This window comes from Sminthopsis crassicaudata, chromosome 3, assembly GCF_048593235.1.
Source record: "Sminthopsis crassicaudata isolate SCR6 chromosome 3, ASM4859323v1, whole genome shotgun sequence".
Classification (NCBI taxonomy): Eukaryota; Metazoa; Chordata; class Mammalia; order Dasyuromorphia; family Dasyuridae; genus Sminthopsis; species Sminthopsis crassicaudata.
The window spans coordinates 634,490,061-634,507,983 of NC_133619.1; the positions used below are offsets into that span (position 1 = coordinate 634,490,061).

General features: G+C 54.2%; 2 protein-coding genes across 9 annotated transcripts in view; one reads left to right on the forward strand and one right to left on the reverse strand.

Annotated features, from left to right (window-relative positions):
* LOC141564265 (cyclin-dependent kinase 11B) overlaps nucleotides 1–6,403 on the forward strand; it is a 33,426-nt gene extending 27,023 nt beyond the window's left edge. For all 8 annotated transcript variants that reach the window (XM_074306544.1, XM_074306545.1, XM_074306547.1 and 5 more), the window contains 8 exons: nucleotides 1,435–1,556; nucleotides 2,427–2,532; nucleotides 2,712–2,833; nucleotides 3,502–3,609; nucleotides 3,793–3,909; nucleotides 4,374–4,522; nucleotides 5,124–5,313; nucleotides 5,453–6,403. In XM_074306544.1, coding sequence (XP_074162645.1) covers nucleotides 1,435–1,556; nucleotides 2,427–2,532; nucleotides 2,712–2,833; nucleotides 3,502–3,609; nucleotides 3,793–3,909; nucleotides 4,374–4,522; nucleotides 5,124–5,313; nucleotides 5,453–5,545 — 1,007 coding nt within the window. In that variant the 3' untranslated portion in view covers nucleotides 5,546–6,403. The remainder of the gene's footprint in view (nucleotides 1–1,434; nucleotides 1,557–2,426; nucleotides 2,533–2,711; nucleotides 2,834–3,501; nucleotides 3,610–3,792; nucleotides 3,910–4,373; nucleotides 4,523–5,123; nucleotides 5,314–5,452) is intronic.
* Nucleotides 6,330–16,655, reverse strand: MMP23B (matrix metallopeptidase 23B). Its single transcript, XM_074306554.1, has 8 exons — nucleotides 16,303–16,655; nucleotides 15,743–15,885; nucleotides 15,525–15,664; nucleotides 14,869–15,036; nucleotides 9,877–10,041; nucleotides 9,291–9,401; nucleotides 7,905–8,031; nucleotides 6,330–7,523 (listed from the first exon to the last, which is right to left on the reverse strand). Exons 1-8 carry the CDS (start codon nucleotides 16,456–16,458, stop codon nucleotides 7,349–7,351), a joined length of 1,185 nt encoding a protein of 394 aa, XP_074162655.1. The 5' UTR covers nucleotides 16,459–16,655; the 3' UTR covers nucleotides 6,330–7,348.
* Nucleotides 16,656–17,923: the final 1,268 nt, after the last annotated feature.

Sequence of the window (17,923 nt, forward strand, 5' to 3'; positions counted from 1 at the left end):
CGGAGGTCAAAGCTGTGTGATTCTGCCCAGGTCAGAAGTCCTGGGGCTGAGGTCAGGAGGCCTACAGGCCAGGCCGGGATCCTACTAGCCGGCCTTGAAACCTTGGATGAGCTGCTTCCTTTCCTAGGCCGGATTCCCCCCCAGTGCAAAGTCAGATCTCTGGTCGCAGCTCCTTCTCAGGTTGGGGGTGGGGTTTGAGTGAGTGGCTTGTCCGTGCTATGTCCGCAAGGGCTGCAAATTTCCCTCAGGATCCAGAAACCAATCCACAGCCTCGTCTTTCAGACAGACCACAGACTACTCCTGTCAGTCCCTTCAGTTATACTAGCTTCACTCTGTCATGAGCTTCAAGAATTTTTAGCTAGGACAAAGGATCCCATCTTGCAATAAGGGGGACAGCACCGGCGTGTTTAACCTTAGACGGCATAAGGGGGAAATGGAATAACTATGAAATAGCTAAAGATAAGATAGTTTGGAAAAAGAAGAGAACAAAAGGATCTTTGTAAAAATGCATGAAAGAGACCAGGAGTTTCGAGCATTTCCTGCGGGGCAGCTTGGCCTTCCGGAGTCCATGCAGATTCATTCCCTCCTGTAAGAGAAGCTTAATTTTATTTTATTTTATTTTATTTTTTTTTTTGTTAAATAAGAGGTAGTTTGGGAAGCATTTTGCTTGAACGGCGCTTTGAGGTATACAGAGCACTTCAGCTGTTATCTCATTTGTTCTCAAGTCTAGGAAGTGGGTGCTGTTGTGGCCCCATTTTGTAGATGGAGAAACTGAAGCAGGCAAGGATTGGAAGGCAGAAGCAGTTGGGGGAAGGGGGATGTCAGGAAAGGCTTCAAAAAGGAGGTAGTGATGGAGCTGCATCATAATTGAAGAGTCCCAGGCAGGTAAGCGCCAAGTCCCCGAGCTGTCTCTGGCTCTCGGCATGGGTGTTCACTCCTGCACGCAGGAGGCGGGCCGCTGGCGGATCTTTGAGAAGCTAGGACGAGGTCAAGGATGGCCCATGGAGGTGGCCTGAGAGCCAGCAGGTCCTTGAGACAGAGGAAGGGGGATAGGGAGAGAAATATGAGTTCTCTAGAGCAGTCAGATGATCTTCCTTTCTGTTCATTGAAACTTTGTTCTTCCATTTAAATTAAAAAAAAAAAAAAAAAAAAAGCAGTTCTTTAGAGATAACAAGAACCAGACTTGTCACATGCTTCAGTTTTTGTTGAAAGTATTCTTGCAGAGTGCTTTATAGCCGGGTTTCCTCAGCTTGTTGTACTGCCCCTCCCCACGTCCCAACTGTACGGGCCAGAAGCCAAGGCAGGTGTGGATGAGCCCCGGGTCCAGACTCAAGTCCAGCCTTGTCTTCAGCAGCCTGGGTGGCTGCCCATCAAGGGCATTCAGGATTTCAATGACTCTCCCTTAGTCCCGCCTTTAAAATGTTTTCTTTACAGATGAAATTGTGGCTCTGAAACGGTTGAAAATGGAAAAGGAGAAAGAAGGCTTCCCAATTACCTCTCTTAGGGAAATCAATACTATCCTGAAAGCTCAGCACCCGAACATCGTCACTGTCCGGGTGAGTCTGTCCTTGCTCTGCCTTTCTGCCCAGCGTCGCATCTGGGGAAGGGCACCTCCCCCCCTGCCATCCCCCCACGAGTCAGGACTGCACTGGAAGTCAGTCAGCAAGCGTGTGCCCTCACTGCACATGTGGATTTTTTTAGTTGTAAAGTGCCATTTTATTATCCATCTTTTCAAACTCAAAAGTCACCTCAGGTGTCATTAGTGGTGCTCTCCTTTGTCACACCTCTATTTCCTTCCATATTTTGGGTCTTTGGCCCCTGGTTCTCTGGTCCCTCGTCTCCCTGTGGCATCAGGCGGTTTGCAGTTGTGCCTTTCCCCTGACCTGGTAATGAACCCACAGGGCTGGGACACCCCGGCCACCCTCACTCTGGCCTTCTGCAGAGCTCCCTTGGACGGAGCCACCCTTGAGGGCTGGTTTTCTAAACATTCCATCTCCGGTTTAAATTCTGCCAAGGATCCGGCACCATCGGTGTCAGGACAAGCTGTGGATCCTGGTCACGGACCCTCCCTAGAACTGCCAATCATACAGTGGGGAGTTCACTGGGGGCGTCCCTGGTGACGGCCGGCCCACCACTGACACTGCCCTGGCCAGCATGATAGTCGGCTTCAGTCCGTCCTCTCAGTGATCGCCAGTTCTGCCTTGGCTCAAGCAGTCACTAGTTTTGTGACCCTGGGTGGATCCTCCATTCTCCCTCAGCTTCCAATTGGCCTATGAGAGGATTGGACTTGCTGGGCTCGGGTACCCCAGGTCATGTCCAGGGTGATCCAGATGTCAGCCCAGGAGTTCACTGGGGGTCTCTGGGGTTCGCGTAGATGTTTGTTCCCTTCCTTGCTCCCCACTTAATTCCTCGGGTGTGCTTTACAGGAGATTGTGGTAGGCAGCAACATGGACAAGATCTACATCGTGATGAATTACGTGGAGCACGACCTCAAGAGCCTCATGGAGACCATGAAGCAGCCCTTCCTGCCAGGTGCCTCCCCCCACCCCATTCCCTGCATCCCCCGGCTAGCTCCCCAAGTCCCTGGGTGGGGGGCCCTTGTTGAGTCGTGGCTTCTTGATAGATGACAGAATTTGAGAGGATCTTTGGGTCATGGGGAGACCTGGCCCCACCCTTGACCTGACCACTGTGCTTCTCTGCTCCTGCTCCAGGTGAAGTGAAGACGCTGATGATCCAGCTCCTGCGGGGGGTGAAGCATCTTCATGACAACTGGATCCTTCACCGGGACCTGAAGACTTCCAACCTGCTCCTCAGTCACGCGGGCATTTTAAAAGTAGGAGGGCTCGGGGGTCTGGGGGCAGCAGGCTCAGTCAGGGCAGCTTCATAGAGGGAGCGGGAGAGCGAGCCGCCTTTGCCTCTCGGCCTAGGGCTCTCGGTCAGCAGCGTCAGCCTGATTCCCAGCCAGTGTCCCCTGGGAGGACGCCCCGCGCACTGGGATTTCAGCCGCCTCTTAGCCTCTTCCCAGGCTGTTGAGACCATCCCTCATTAGCAAGAAGCTCCATGAGTCAGGAAGACCTGGGCCCAAATGTGGCCGCTTGCCAAACTCCTCAGCCTCTTAGTTTCATCTGTAAGATGGGAGGGATAAGACCAGCACCTGAGACTTTCCAGTTGTCAGGGTCCATCCAGTGAGGTCATATTGCTAAAGGGCTTTGCCTCCCTTAAAGCTCTGTGTATGTGCTAGCTATTGTAATGATCAAATTATTAATTTATTATTGAATAAACTTAGTGCTGTTAAACCAGTGGGGCGCCTGCATTAGGCAGGAAGACGGTGTCCAGAAATGTTCCCCTCTGAAGCCTTGGGCAAGGCCATAAGCATCATAAAGGCTTTGTGCCGCATGTTTTTATTGGTTCGTTTGGCTCTGCTGGCAGCTGCGTCTCCCTCTCCCATTGTAGGGAGAGATGTGGGGTAGTCAGCCCCAAAGTATTCCTTTGTGCCTTCAGGTTGGTGACTTTGGACTAGCTAGAGAATACGGCTCCCCGTTAAAAGCGTACACGCCGGTGGTGGTGACACTGTGGTACCGGGCCCCCGAGCTGCTGCTGGGAGCGAAGGTAGCTGTCCCCGGCCCCATGGGACCCTTCTGCTCCATCAGTGAAGCCCCCGCAGTGCTGGTTCTGGATATGGGGGGTGGTCAGGGAGGGTCCGGCAGCTCCCTCCCTCCCTTCCCACCTCCTCTTGGGCTCTCCTCCTTAGGATGTTGTCCTCCCCACTGACTTCTCTGCTTGAATTTTCAGGAATATTCCACCGCAATTGACATGTGGTCAGTGGGCTGTATATTTGGGGAGCTGCTAACCCAGAAGCCCCTGTTTCCTGGGAAGTCGGAGATCGACCAGATCAACAAAGTGTTTAAAGTAATGCATTTATAGAGCTCTAAATCCTCCCTCAGTCTTACCGCTTTGGGGGCAAAGTAGGGAGGACAGTGGAAATGACCAGCTATGTGCCCATGCTCACCGTTTCTGCAGGGTCAACCTCCCTGGGCAGGAGGGGCATCCTGACCTGAGCCCGGAATCTGGAGTCCCCTTCCACGGGCTCCTGCATGGGGTGGGGGGGTGGGTTTGAGATACTGTTTCTCTGAGATTGGGGCCTGGGCTCTTCCCCCTCCCATTCCATAGCTGAAGAGACTGGCAGATTCAGAGGGGCCGATGGAGAGCACAGAGCCTGGCCGGCCAGGTGAGGTGGCCGCCCGCTGGCCAGAGTTGTGCCACACATCTGGCCCATCCCAGGGCCCGGGCCCTTGAACCCGTGCAGCTGATATTCCCTCTGCCATCACGGCCTGGGGTGAGGAGCTAACGGGGAGAAATTCTTGTCTTGGCAGGACCTAGGAACTCCCAGTGAGAAGATCTGGCCTGGCTACAGTGACCTCCCAGCAGTGAAGAAAATGACTTTTACAGAATATCCCTATAATAACTTGCGGAAAAGATTTGGGGCCCTCCTCTCCGACCAGGGCTTTGACCTGATGAACAAGTAAGTGGCCCCAACTCCTGGTTTCATGGCGGGACCCGGGCAGTTCTGCTGCCCTCCCCCAGGCTGGCCGGTGTGGGACGGCTGGAACCACCAGCATCCATGGAGGCTGAGTCAGGACCCGGCCACCCCAGGTTGGCCTCTTAGCCGGGCCTGCCATCCTCGGTCAGTGAAGGAGACCTCCCCTTCCCTGTAGAGCTGTCCCGGCTGGCCGCTCTGTGAGCTGAATTGTATATGAGGTTTGCCTCCCGGCGCTTCCTCCACTTGGTCATCCAGGGCTTCTCGGAGATTTTGGGCCCCATTTCTCTGGGGCAGTGAGACCTATTCACTCACTGCCTGTTCCAGAGCTGTGGCCGTGTCCTGGATCCCAAGCATCAACTTTGTTTCCAGGCACTAACCCAGTACCAGGACCCAGAGCGCCCTGCACGGTGACCACTGGCTAGCTGACCCTGGTTCAGGAGGGCTTGGGGAAAAGCCGCTTCTCCCACCAGCATTTTAGAGCTTTACATTTAATGGGTTCCAGGGACCTCCAATTTGGTTCCCATCCTCCCCAGCCCTAGACTATCCCTGTGTGTCCGGGCCCGACTTTGTTTTCTCTCTCCAGGTTCTTGACCTACTATCCTGGCCGGAGGATCAATGCTGAAGATGGCCTGAAGCATGAGTACTTCCGAGAAACGCCCCTTCCCATCGACCCTTCCATGTTCCCCACGTGGCCGGCAAAGAGTGAGCAGCAGAGGGTTAAGCGTGGCACCAGCCCCCGCCCCCCGGAAGGAGGACTTGGCTACAGCCAGCTGGTAAGTGGTCAGGCCAAGAGCCAGGCTGGCCTTGGTCCAGCTCATATCCACTCGACCGGGTAGCTCGGGGGTGGCCCTAAGGCTGTCACTGGCCTCTGTGGCCTCTGCCTCGCTCACCTGGCTTCTTGCCTTTTCCCAGGGGGATGATGACCTGAAAGACACCGGCTTCCATCTCACCACCACCAATCAGGGAGCCTCTGCCGCTGGTCCCGGCTTCAGCCTCAAGTTTTAAACTCCACGCCGGGCTGCTGCAGAGCCGAGGAAGCCCTGGCTGAGCCACGGTCTGACCGTGGCACTGTGCGCGTCATGGGGGCAGAGGGGCTGGGGACCTCCCCTCCCTCGCCTGTCCACCTTCCATGAAGACACGCAGCCACAGAGGGCCCAGAGGATGGGGAGGTCCACAAGAGCTGCGTTCTGGGAACTCGTGTGTTTTGTTCTCGGTTTGATTTTTTTTTTTTTTTAAATTTTATTTTATTTTTTTACATTTTGTCTTGGGCTTGTAAATTTGTAGAATCCAAAGTCCAGCTCTCCTTGCCAAGCTGGCATTTCCTTAGGCTGCCCACTGGGGGCCTGTCCTGGCTCTCTCCATCCATGGGGCGGAGCAGCCATTCTGAAAGCTGGTGACCGGTGCCTAGGAGCCATCAGGGTGAACACCGGCCTTGGGGGTCTCTGCTCTTCACTGTGACACCCACAGATGAGTAGCTCGTCTCCCCCCAGCACGCATCCAGCACGCTGTGGGGAGAGCCAGCAGTCCTTGGGCTCCCACGACTCAAAGCTGGTGGTTTTCTAAACATCTCAACACGTATGGTGTGCGCCCCAGCGGGGCCCCCATTGACCCGCCCCCTCCTCTGCGCTCCCCATCCGTTGCCCACCTCGACATCGGCAGGATGCCTCTTCGTGTTTTCTACTCTCTCGAGCCTCGGTTTTCTAAGGGAACAGCTGGGCCCCCTCCCTAGGCGCGGGGCAGGCGGCCTGGCAGGGGCGGGTTCTGTACAAAGTTGGACATTCATGCAAACTTAGCCACAGTGAAGTTTTTGTATATTGAGATTGTCATAAATTTTAAAATATAGTAAAATATTCTTGGAGGAAACTCTGCCATGTCATCCTTTAAGGGGTTTGGAGCGGGGGCCAGCAGGTAGGCTAATGTGCGTCCCGCGCTGTCTCGGGCCTCCAGGAATGTGCCAGGAATGACTCCAAGTTTTAGGCCGTGGGTCTGCAGGCTGTGCCAGGCTTCCCACTGATTCTGGTTGGGGGTGTGAGGGGGCGCTTTCCCACGGCCCCTCTCCCTGGCCTCCTTCCACTCTGGGCCCTGAATGTACAGGACCCTTTCCCCTCTGCCTGTAGATCAGTTAGGATTTTTTGAGGCCTGCCCCTGATGGGAGTCTAGGAAAAGAACGCCCAGGAAGCCAGTTGTTGATAAAAGCCAGATGTTTTTACATAAAACCCATTTAAGGCCTCGGCTATGATGAGAATGTGTCCGGCGGGTGCCAGCGCTCACCAAGAATGCACCAGGATCTGGTGGGGGGGGGGGTGCCGGCTCACTCCCCCCGCCCGCAGCAGCCTGCCAAGTATGTCCACGTGGCATTGGGTCTGCTGATGCAGCTGGGGGGAGGGGCCGGCCCTCCCTCCTCTTGTCTCAGGGAAGGGGATGGGGGGGAGTGCTGCCTGGGAGAGGCCTGGGGGCTGGTGGGAGACCTGGCCCAGATAAGGGAGCCCTGGGGGAAAGCCAGAGGGGGTGTGTCCTGGGGGGCAGGGAGCTGCAGACCTCCCAAATGTTGGACCAGGGATTTCCTAACTGGCAGCTTCTTCCTGGAGCTGGGCCTCAGGCCCTCCTCACCGCCGCTGCCCGCTCTTAACCCCGATGGGGGCTGTAGACACGGGCCCGGGGCCGCCCGGGGTCTCGGCCTCAGAAAGGGGAGGTAGGAAGCATGGCAGCTAAAATATTTTATCAGTGGGACACGTTGGGGCTCGGAGGGCTCTGGCCACCCCACCCTCTTCCCAGGACCCTCAGTTGCCTTTAGGACGACCCAGGGTGTCAGTAATTCACCCGGACCCGCCAGGAGTAGGTGGTGAGGATCCGCTCCTTCTTCTTGACCACACACGTGTAGGTGCCCTCGTTGATGGCGTTGACGATGATGCTCATGTGGCCCTCGTTCAGATCCAGGTAGCCGGGGTACGAGTACTCCAGGAGCTCCCGGTCCTTGTACCAGCTTGGGGGGGCGAGAGGGCCGCGTCAGATGGAGGCTGCACAGTGCCCCCCTCCCCCACGGGACTGCTGCAGGGACTGGGTGTTCTAGGACAGAAGCTAATCCAGCCTCAGCGTCTTATACTGGGACATGAGGTCCGGCCCCAGCACCCCCTGTGCACACTGGGCATCTGAAGACCCTCGAGCCGCTCCTCAGAGTCTATTGGAAGAGTGGGACCTCGGCTGGGGGCGCTTTCCATCCTAAAGCCCTTTGGCATCTTTCTCTTTGTGGGGGGGCCAGGGACAAGGAGATGGGGTCAGTCACCTCGATTTTATAGAAGGGATGGGGCCAAGACCCTCCCCCAGGGCCTAGTCCCTGGACCCAGGCGGGGCCCCAGCCACTCACGAGACTTTGCCCTTCTTGTGGACAATCTTCTGGCCGCAGCGGAAAGTGACGTTTCTGCCCTCGGCCACCAGCTTGGTTTTGGTCCTGGGCGGGGGTGGGGTGGCTGCCACAGTGGGGAAGGGGAACTCTGCCCAGAGGACAAGAGGCGGAATGTCCGGAAGCCGAGACCCCCAAGAAGCCCAGGCCCGCAGGAAGCCCTCTGGGATGATGCTTCCAGTAGGGTCCCTTTGCCCCACCCAGAACCGGTCCTGGGAGACCGGGCCCGGCTTGGAGCACCCCGGGGAGCCCGGTCCTCTGAGGGCAGTGCAGGTGACCGTGGTCCCCCAGCTCATCGCCAGCATGGTCGAGAATGGCCAGTGACCCCTGACTTCCCGACCTCCGGGGTGGGATTGGGGCAGGTAGGAGCCCAGAGGAATGGGGAGCAAGCCCCAGAGGGAGGGGCAGAACCTCGTGGGGGAGGGGCTTCAGCCCAAGTTTGGAGAAACTGACAAGACCCTACAGCCCCCACGTAGGTCATCCCCCAAACATGGGGGAAGGGGACTGGGGGCACAGGGGCGAGAGCTCCCGGGCTGGAGTCAGACATCTAACAGCCCTGTGACCCTGGGCAAGGGCTTTAAGTGCTGTCTGCCTCAGTTTCCTTAATTGCACAATATCTAAGTCATTCTCTCCCAGGGTTGTGAGGATCAAAGGAGATATTTAAGTGCTTGCCAAGGGTACTTAATACATGCTTCCTTCCCTCTCCATTTCTCCCTTCTTTCCACCCCTTTCTCTCCCTCTCTTTCCTTCCCCCTTCCCTCATTCTTCCTCCCTCTTCCCATCCTTTCCTCCTTTCCTTTTTTCTTTCCCTTCTTCCTCTTTTCCACCTTCTCTCTCTTCTTCCTTCTTTCCCTCCTCCCTCCATTGGTCCATCCTTTACTTCCTTTCTTTGTCTTCCTTTTTTCTTCTCTCTTTTCCTTCCTTCCCCTTTACCTTTATCCTTTCTTCCTCTATTTCCTCCCTCTTCCCTCCTTCTTTCCTTTTCCTTCCCTCCCTCCCTCTCTCTCTGACTTCCTCTATCTGTACTTTTGTGATTAAACCCAAGTGCTGAGAGGCAGCCCCCTGCAGAGCCCCCGGGATCTTGGCTACAGAGCTGAAAGAGCCTTGGACTCCATCTAATTCTTTTCACACTTAAGGAAACCGAGGCCCAGGAAAAGTAATTCCCTCACTGTAGGTGTCTCAGCAGGATTTGAACTCATACCCGCCAACTTCTGGGCTAATGCCCTTTTCCTGGTGTTCTGCTGCCTTCAGGGTTCAGGAACCTGCTGTAGACTCCCTCCACCCCTCCAGGGTCTCCTGCCCCATAGAAGGCACCGGGCTAGGCCCCGTCCTCTGCCCAACCCCAGTTACCATAGCAGAAATCACAGCTGTGGGGGCAGAGCTTCTTCATGAACTTCTGGCGGGTGTCACAGAAGCCCCTCCGTGCCCACGGCGGGCATAAGGACAGCCTGTCCTGGCATCCTGGGCAAAGGAGAGCAGCCGAGTCAGAGGCAGGAGCCCTGCCAGGGGTCAGGCACGGGCTGGGGGTGCAGTCGGGATCTGCTCACCCATCAGGTAGCGTTTATTAAGCACCCACTGGGGACTGTGCCAGGCTATGGCCAGGAAAGACATTCTAATGGGGAATGCAAAAATGGGCATAAATGTGAAGTGAATGATTGTGTGTGAGTGTAAGTGGGGGGCGGGGGGGAGAGGGAGGGAGGGGGGCCTACAGGTCCTGGGTTCTGGGTTGGATTTTCAATTTTCATTATCTTGTGAAATCCCAGAAGATCCCTCAGATCTCTGCAGGAGAGGCCATCTCTACCCCTCCTGCCCCACAGTGGAGACAGCCTCTCCGAAGGGGGCCCCTGCCAGCACCGGGGAACATCCAGGAAACCCCAGGGGCCTGGGGTGGCTGCCTCCCCAGGGTCACTGTCCCTCTGCGGGCCGCTGCGCTCACCATAGAGCCGGTGAATGCCCCACATCTCGTCCTGGGAGATGGTCTTTCTCCCGGTCAGCGTGGCGTTGATGTGCATCAAGGCCTTGGGGTTCAATGAGTGCATGAGGCCGAGGGCGTGTCCGATCTCGTGGGCAGCGATGTGGACCAGGTCCGTGAGCCAGACGCCTGTGGGAGCGCACAGTGAGCAAGGACACACCAGACCCCGACTCGGCCCGGCCCTGCTGGCTCCGTCTGCAGACAGCGTCAGGGCACAGACCTCGCCAAGAATCTTCCTGAGCTCTCCCATCACGCCCCTCAGCCTGCAAACCCCCTGGTCATGTTCATAAAGAAACTCTGGCCCTTTCTCGCCTTAGACCACTCCAGGACTCCTCAGAGCCCAGATAAAGCTCAGACACTAAACCCCCTCCCCAGCCTGGCTCCCTCCTAACTTCACAGCTGAGCCACTTATTTCTTCTCTTTTTTTCCCCTGAGGCAATTGGGGTTAAGTGACTTGTCCAGGGTCACACAGCTAGGAAGTATTAGGTATCTGAGACCAGATTTGAACTCGGGTCCTCCTGACTTCAGGGCTGGTTCTCTATCCGCTCTATCCACTGAGCCAACTTCTTTCTTCTCTAACCTTCTCAGGACATGTGCTTTCCCACCTCCACATTTCGCTGGCCTGGGATGCCCTCCCTTTCTCCACCTGCCCACCACTCATCCTTCCACGCCAGAGGGAGGGAGTGGGAAAATCCCTGGATTTGAAATCAGAAGATCCCAGTCTGTCTTGCGACGCTGCTACTTAGAACCTCCTCAGTAAAACCGGGGAGTTGAATTGAATCGTGGGTTCTTAATCTGGGGTCCATGAGCTGCTTTTTAGAAAGTACATTTCAATGTCGTTAGATACCTTTGTAATCCTATGTATTTTATCTGGTGCATTTAAAAGTCTGGAGACTGAGCGGAAGCCCATCAGCTGGGGAACGCTGAGTAAGTTATGGGATACGCATGTGATGGAATATTCTTGTTCTGTAAGAAATGACCGGCGGGCTGACTTTAGAGAGGCCTGGAGAGACTGACAGGAACTGATGCTGGGGGAAGTGAGCAGGAGATCATTGTACACGGCAACAGCAAGATTATGCAATGATCAATTCTGAGGGACGTGGCTCTCTTCAACAATGAGATGACTTAAACCACTTCCAATGGTCTTGTGTTGGAGAGAGTCATCTGCACCCAGAGGGAGGACTGTGGGAGCTGAGGGTGGATTGTAACATAGTACTTTCACCTTTTGTTGTTGTTTTTGGCTTGCTTGTTTTTCTCATTTTTTTTTCCTTTTTTGATCCATTTTTTCTTGTGCAGCATAAAAATTGTGGAAATATGTATAGAAGAATTGCACATGTTTAAACCTACGTTGGATTTGCCATCTAGGGGAGGGAGATGTGGGGAAGAAGAAAAATTTGAAACACAGGACTTTGTAGGGGTGAATATTTAAAGCTTTTTTAAAAAATTAATTTATTTTTAATGGAAATTGTTTTATGAATCATGTTGAGAGAGAAAAATCAGAACAAAAGGGGAAAACCATTGGAAAGCTAAAAAAAAAAAAGGGGGGGGAAGGAAAAAAGTGAACATAGCACGTATTGATTTACATGCAATCTCCATAGTTCTTTTTCTGGGCGCAGATGGCATTTTCTGTCCAGTCTATTGGAATTGTCTTGGATGGAAACTATCTTTACATATATTTTGAAAAACAAAAAGCTATTATTAAAAAATAAATAAAAATCTTGCCTAGGACTCCAAGATTGATAAAGTTAAGAATCTCTGCACCTAATGATCTTAATTCTCTACTCTGCCCCCACCTCATTCATTTATCTCTTTTATCAATCGAAGATTGCTTTTTTAGAACATATTCTGGGCCCAATGGATTTTAAGCTTCCTGGCAACAGGAGCTGTATCTTTTCTTCTTGTATCCCCAGCACAGTGCTGAGGACATAGTCGGTGCTTCAGTGTTTCCTGAATCCTGTCCTTTACCGTGAACTGAGTCTGTCTCATTTAGGAGACTATAAACTCTCTGAGGGGAGGGGCTGTGACTTAGCAAAATTTTGAGTGCCTAGCATAGGAGTCTGCCCTTTGCAGGTATCTAATGAGTGTAGATGGATGGATGGACAGATGGACAGATAAATGAATGTCTGCATGACTAGATGGTCAGATTGATGGATAGATGGACAGATGAATGGATGGATGAATGGATGAATGTCTGCATGACTAGATGGTCAGATCGATGGATAGATGGACAGATGGATGGATGGATGAATGTCTGCATGACTAGATGGTCAGATCGATGGATGGATGGATGGATGGATGAATGGATAGATGGATGATGGATGGATGGATGGATGAATGTCTGCATGACTAGATGGTCAGATCGATGGATAGATGGACAGATGGATGGATGAATGGATAGATGGATGATGGATGGATGGATGGATGAATGTCTGCATGACTAGATGGTCAGATCGATGGATGGATGGATGGATGGATGGATGAATGGATAGATGGATGATGGATGGATGGATGGATGAATGTCTGCATGACTAGATGGTCAGATCGATGGACAGATGAATGGATGAATGGATAGATGGATGATGGATGGATGGATGGATGAATGTCTGCATGACTAGATGGTCAGATCGATGGATAGATGGACAGATGGATGGATGAATGGATAGATGGATGATGGATGGATGGATGGATGGATGGATGGATGAATGTCTGCATGACTAGATGGTCAGATCGCTGGATAGATGTACGGATGGATGGATGGATGGACAGATGGATGGATGAATGGATAGATGGATGATGGATGGATGGATGGATGAATGTCTGCATGACTAGATGGTCAGATCGATGGACAGATGGATGGATGAATGGATAGATGGATGATGGATGGATGGATGGATGAATGTCTGCATGACTAGATGGTCAGATCGATGGATAGATGGACAGATGGATGGATGAATGGATAGATGGATGATGGATGGATGGATGGATGGATGGATGAATGTCTGCATGACTAGATGGTCAGATCGCTGGATAGATGTACGGATGGATGGATGGATGGACAGATGGATGGATGAATGGATAGATGGATGGATAGGTGAGTATCTGCCTGACTAGATGATAAGTTCAATGGATGATAGGTGGATGGATAAGTGAATGTCTGCCTGACTAGAGGATAAGTTCAATGAATGGATAGATGGATGGATGGATGGATGGATGGATGGATGGATGGATGGATGCATAGGTGAACAAATAAAATCTGCCTGACTAAATGAACAGAAAGATGGATGGATGGATGTATAGATGGGTGAATGGATGAATTGAGGGAATGGATAAATGGACAGACGGGTGACTATATGGCTGACTGGATAAACAGATGGATAGATGAGTGAATCGACAGATGGATAAATGGACAGATGGTGGATGTCTGCTTCGCTGGATGAACAGATGAAGGGATGAATGGACAGATAAATGGATGGATGGGTGGAAGGAAGCAGCATGGTATTTCCATCTCTCAATTCCCTTTGTCCAAGATCCCTTTAGGAAGGGGTTCTTAACCCATTTGTGTCATGGACCCCTTTGGCAGTGAAGCCTATGGATCCCCTCCTTAAAGTAACATTTTTAAGTGCATAAAATAAAACATATAGGATTAAAAGGGAACTAATTATATTCAAATAATTATTGAAATACTTTTTTTCAAGATTTCACAGACCCCAGGTTAAGATTCCTAGCAAGGGGCTATTCTTCCTCAGCCCCTACCTCCCCTTTAAGGCTGAGAACATGTAGTCTGGCGAGTGCTGGGTCTTTGATCCCCCTTTCTTCTGGGATTCCTCTGAATCATCTCCAGACCCATCCGAGCAGAGCTGCTGGTTTTCCCCCCCTCCCAACTCCTCTGCTCTGCCTGGCTCCTGCCACGAATCGCAACCTTTCCTTCTCTCTGGCTTCCAGGTTCTTCCTTTAGATTCCCCTTCTGTCATCTGGCTGGCCTGAACGTGTGTTTTATGTGTTCTGACCCCCACACACATGTCCTAAGCATGCACAGGAACATGTGCCCTATTCATGGCTGTTCTGGACACATGGGTCTGCTCTGTACATGCAGCTGAGTGAACATGCGGGTGTGCCATGTGCATGTTTGCTGACCAGAATGCATGTCTGTTCTGTGTACACCTGGCACATGCATGTTCGCTGACTGGAACACACGTGTGTGTTCCATGTACATCTGGCAATACACTAGCTAGCCCGAACACATGCATGTTGCCGTGTACGGGCTTGACCGTACATGTTTACTGACCAGAATGCATTAGTTCTGTGTGCATTTGGCGTGTGCATGTGAGCTGACACGGCTTGCCATGTGTGCTTGACATGTACATGCAGCTGCCTGAACGGTGCGTTTGTTATTCCTGGTGTGTGTTCCGCAGGTACCTGCCGCTGACCTGACCACGTGTGCGCCGCGTGCGCGTGTCCCGCCCCTCCCGAGCTGCACGGGTTTGCTCTGAGCACATGTGTCCGTTCCGGAGTGAGTGCCCAGAGACTTGGGGGGGAGCTCCAGGCAGAGGCGGCACTCCCTCCGCCCCCTCGGATCGAGGGCCCCTCGCTCTCCAGCACAGTCACCCTCCCCCTCACCGCCCCCCAACCCGAGGAAGGGGTGTCTATGCGGATTCCCCCAGGGCGGGGCCGGAGCAGAGAGATGGTGGTGATAAGGAGGGGGAGAGGGAGAGGAGGGGGAAAGGGAGGGGGGCGGGGCAGCCCTGAGAAGGCCGAACCGCGGTTCTGGCCCGGTCCTGCTGATTCGGGTCGAGCGCGGGGCACTGGCGGTGGGCTCCTCAGGAGTGAGTTAGTGACCTCGGCCCCTGGGAACGTGAGCCCCGGCTGGGAGGCTGGGGTGGGGGGAGAGGCCCGGCAGTGGAGGAAAGAAGGGAGGGGGGGAGGAGGGAGGGAGGAGTAGGCGGCCTCCCCCCTTACCTTTCTTCCAGCTGAAGCGGGTCTCCCCCACAATCCAGTATTCGCTGTCATCAAAGTGGATCTCCCCATTGGGGGGGAAGAAGGCGTGGGCCAACTCCCCCGTGGTCCCGTCGAAGCATCTGTGCACCAGTGAGCGCACACAGTCCGTGTGGTTGATGGGATAGAAACCTGAGGACCGGGCAAGGCTGGGACCGGCGGAGGACCGGCGGAGCTCCCCTGCCTAGGGATCCGGACCCGGAGACCTTGGGCCGGCACTCAACTACAAAAGGGAATCGCCTGGTCCTCCCCTCCCCCCTCCCGGTGCCCCAGTCTGACTTAAATAGACAAGAATCATATTCTGGCAGGGAACTCTGTATTCCAGGGAGAGGGAACCATCTCTAGCTGAACTCTACTGAGAGACAGAATAATCATCCCCATCCTCCCCCGGGCCGGGCCCGGAAACTGCCGGAACATTGGAGGGTTCCCAAAGCCCCGGCGCGGAGCCTCCAATCCCCGGGAGGTTGAGGGCACAAGCATTAGCCACCCCCATTTTACAGACGAGGAAACTGAGGCACAGCAACCTCCCCCCTCTCCCCCCGCCCAATAATGACTTGCCGACTCCGAGCTCGGCGCCCTCTCTTCCCCCCCCCCCCCCACGGCCTGGCGCGCGCGCTCACCTATCTTCAGGTCACTGGGCAGGTCTGGGGCCACCTCCCTGAAGGTGAACGGGGACACGGCGCTCCACATGCGGAAGGCGGCGACCAGCCCCCTGCGGGTCTCGCTCCGGTTGATGAGGTTTCGGGGGTAGGACACGATCCTGGGGAGGGAGGAGAGGTCAGGGGCGGCCCCCTCCCCCGCCCGCCCGGCCCTTACTGCGGCGCCCTCCGGGCCCTACTTGTAGGTGAGGTTGAAGTGGTCCCAGTGAAGCCGGGACGGGGTGATGGTGTAGCGCCTTGGGCGGCTCTTCGAGGGCGAGGGGCGTTCGAGGGGGGCCGGGGGACCTCCGAAGCTGGGGGGGCCCGGCAAGCTGGCGTCTTCCTTAAAGAGAACAGAGTTAGAGCAGGCGGTCCCAGGCGCTCCCCAGGGAGTGTGGGGACATTCTTCTCCCCTGGAATCACCAGCCCCCCCCATCCCGTCTCCTTCCCTCCCCTCCCCCACGTCAGCGCCCGAGGCGCCCCGGGGCCGGGCCGTACAAAAAGATTCGGGGAAGTCTGAGAGAGGCCCAGGGAACGGGACTGAGGAGAGGCGGAGAGGCTGGGGGAGGGGAGGGGGGCACACACTGTGCGCCTCCTGGGTGCCGGGCACTGGGCTCCGGACTTTTCGAGGAGCGTTTCATTTGTTGAGGCAGGACGCTTCCGGGCCGGAGAGAACCCAGAGACCTTCAGAGATCGCTCTCCCAGAGACGCGGACCGAGAGCGCCGGCTGGAAAGCGGGCCAGCGGGCTCCCGTTCTCACCTGAGATCCTCCTGCTTCGGGGGCGCCCGGGTGCTTCAGGGTCATCAGCAGGACCAGCGCCGGCAGGAGGCAGAGCAGCCCCAGGAGCGCTCGGCAGGGGGGCATCCTGGCCGGCCCCCCCGGGGGCTCCGCTGGAGGGCTCACTCCAGGACCCATGGCTCTCTCGGTCCCAAAGCCGGGGGGAAGGTCTCACTCAGGCTGCATGGGCAGGGTCGGGGCCAGGCTGGGCCGGGCCAGGCGGGGGAGGGGGCGGGGGAGTGGGGGAGATGCGGCCCCCGCCGTCCAGGCCCGCGGAGCCGAGCCTCCAGCCTCCCGAGCTCCTGCTCTCCACAGACTTGAGTGCGCACCCCGGCCAAAAGCAAGATCACGTTACTTGGCCGGGCCGGGCGGGAGCTGGAGCCGGAGCCTGGAGGAGGGAGAAGGGGCTGGAGGAGGAGAAGGCGGCTGTTAAGGAGAAACAGCTGGGCCCCGGGTCAGCTCCTCCTGCTCGGCAGCTGTGGGGACGGATGCAGGAAAAGAAGAAAGACTGGGGGTGGGGAGGGGGGACATGTGGCCAAAGGCTCTCAGCATCCTGTTCCCCAAACAGCAGAGTTTCCGAACCAGTCCATCTTCTCCTCAGAGACCTCACCGACTTTAGATGCAAACTTTTGGACCCGGCATTCAATGCTCTCCAGAGCTCAGCCCCAACTTTCCTTACCAATCTTAGAGAGGATCATAATATTTCGAATATGAAGATTGTCTGACTCTTAATTAAATTTAATTTCAAACAAAGATCGGTTTTCTCACCTTCCCTCTACCACTTAGAAAGCAGGAACTACAAAGCTCTGGTTACAAAAAAACCAGTTCTCAAGTCATCTGTGTCCAAAAAGAAATAATGTCTCAATCTCCCCTCCAAGTCCATCTCTTCTCTCTCTGTCAGGAAGCTTGAGAATTGTGGCTGGTCCCTGGGTTCATCCGAGTTCCTAAGTCTTTGGAAGTTAAACACCTTTACAATGTTACCATTCCGTATCATTTGTAAGTTCGCTTCACTTTGTATCAATTCATTTAAGTCTTACCAGGTTCTCTGAACTCGTCCTTGCCCACTTCTTAGAGCGTCATAATATTCCATCACAATCCTATGCCGTAGCTTGTCCAGCCACCTTCGCCCCCACCATCCCCACAGTTTCCAATTCTTGGCCAAAAGCTGCTATAAATATCCTTGTGTGTTTGAGTCTATTTCCTCTGCCTTTGATCTTGGGAGTTTAAAAGACCTAGTCATGGTATCACTGGGTCAGAGTGTTTGCACGGTTTAATAACTGGAGGCACAGTTCCAAATTGCTTTCAGAAATGACTGGACCATGTGTTTTCTTTCACAACCCGATGAATATGGAAATCTGACTGCGCAAGTATAATCTCTATCAAATCACTCGCCTTCTCGAGGAGGGGGAGAGAAACGAAGGAAACTCAAAATTAAAAAAACAAAACTTAAAAATTATTTTAACATAATTACAAAAAATAAAATATAAAAATTTCCACATTAAAAGAAAATTTTCACCCCCGATGTTCTGGTTATAAGCTTCAGGGGGGAAAAAAATTGGCTGGACCAGTTTTTACAGTTCCATCAACATTGTACCTGTTTCTC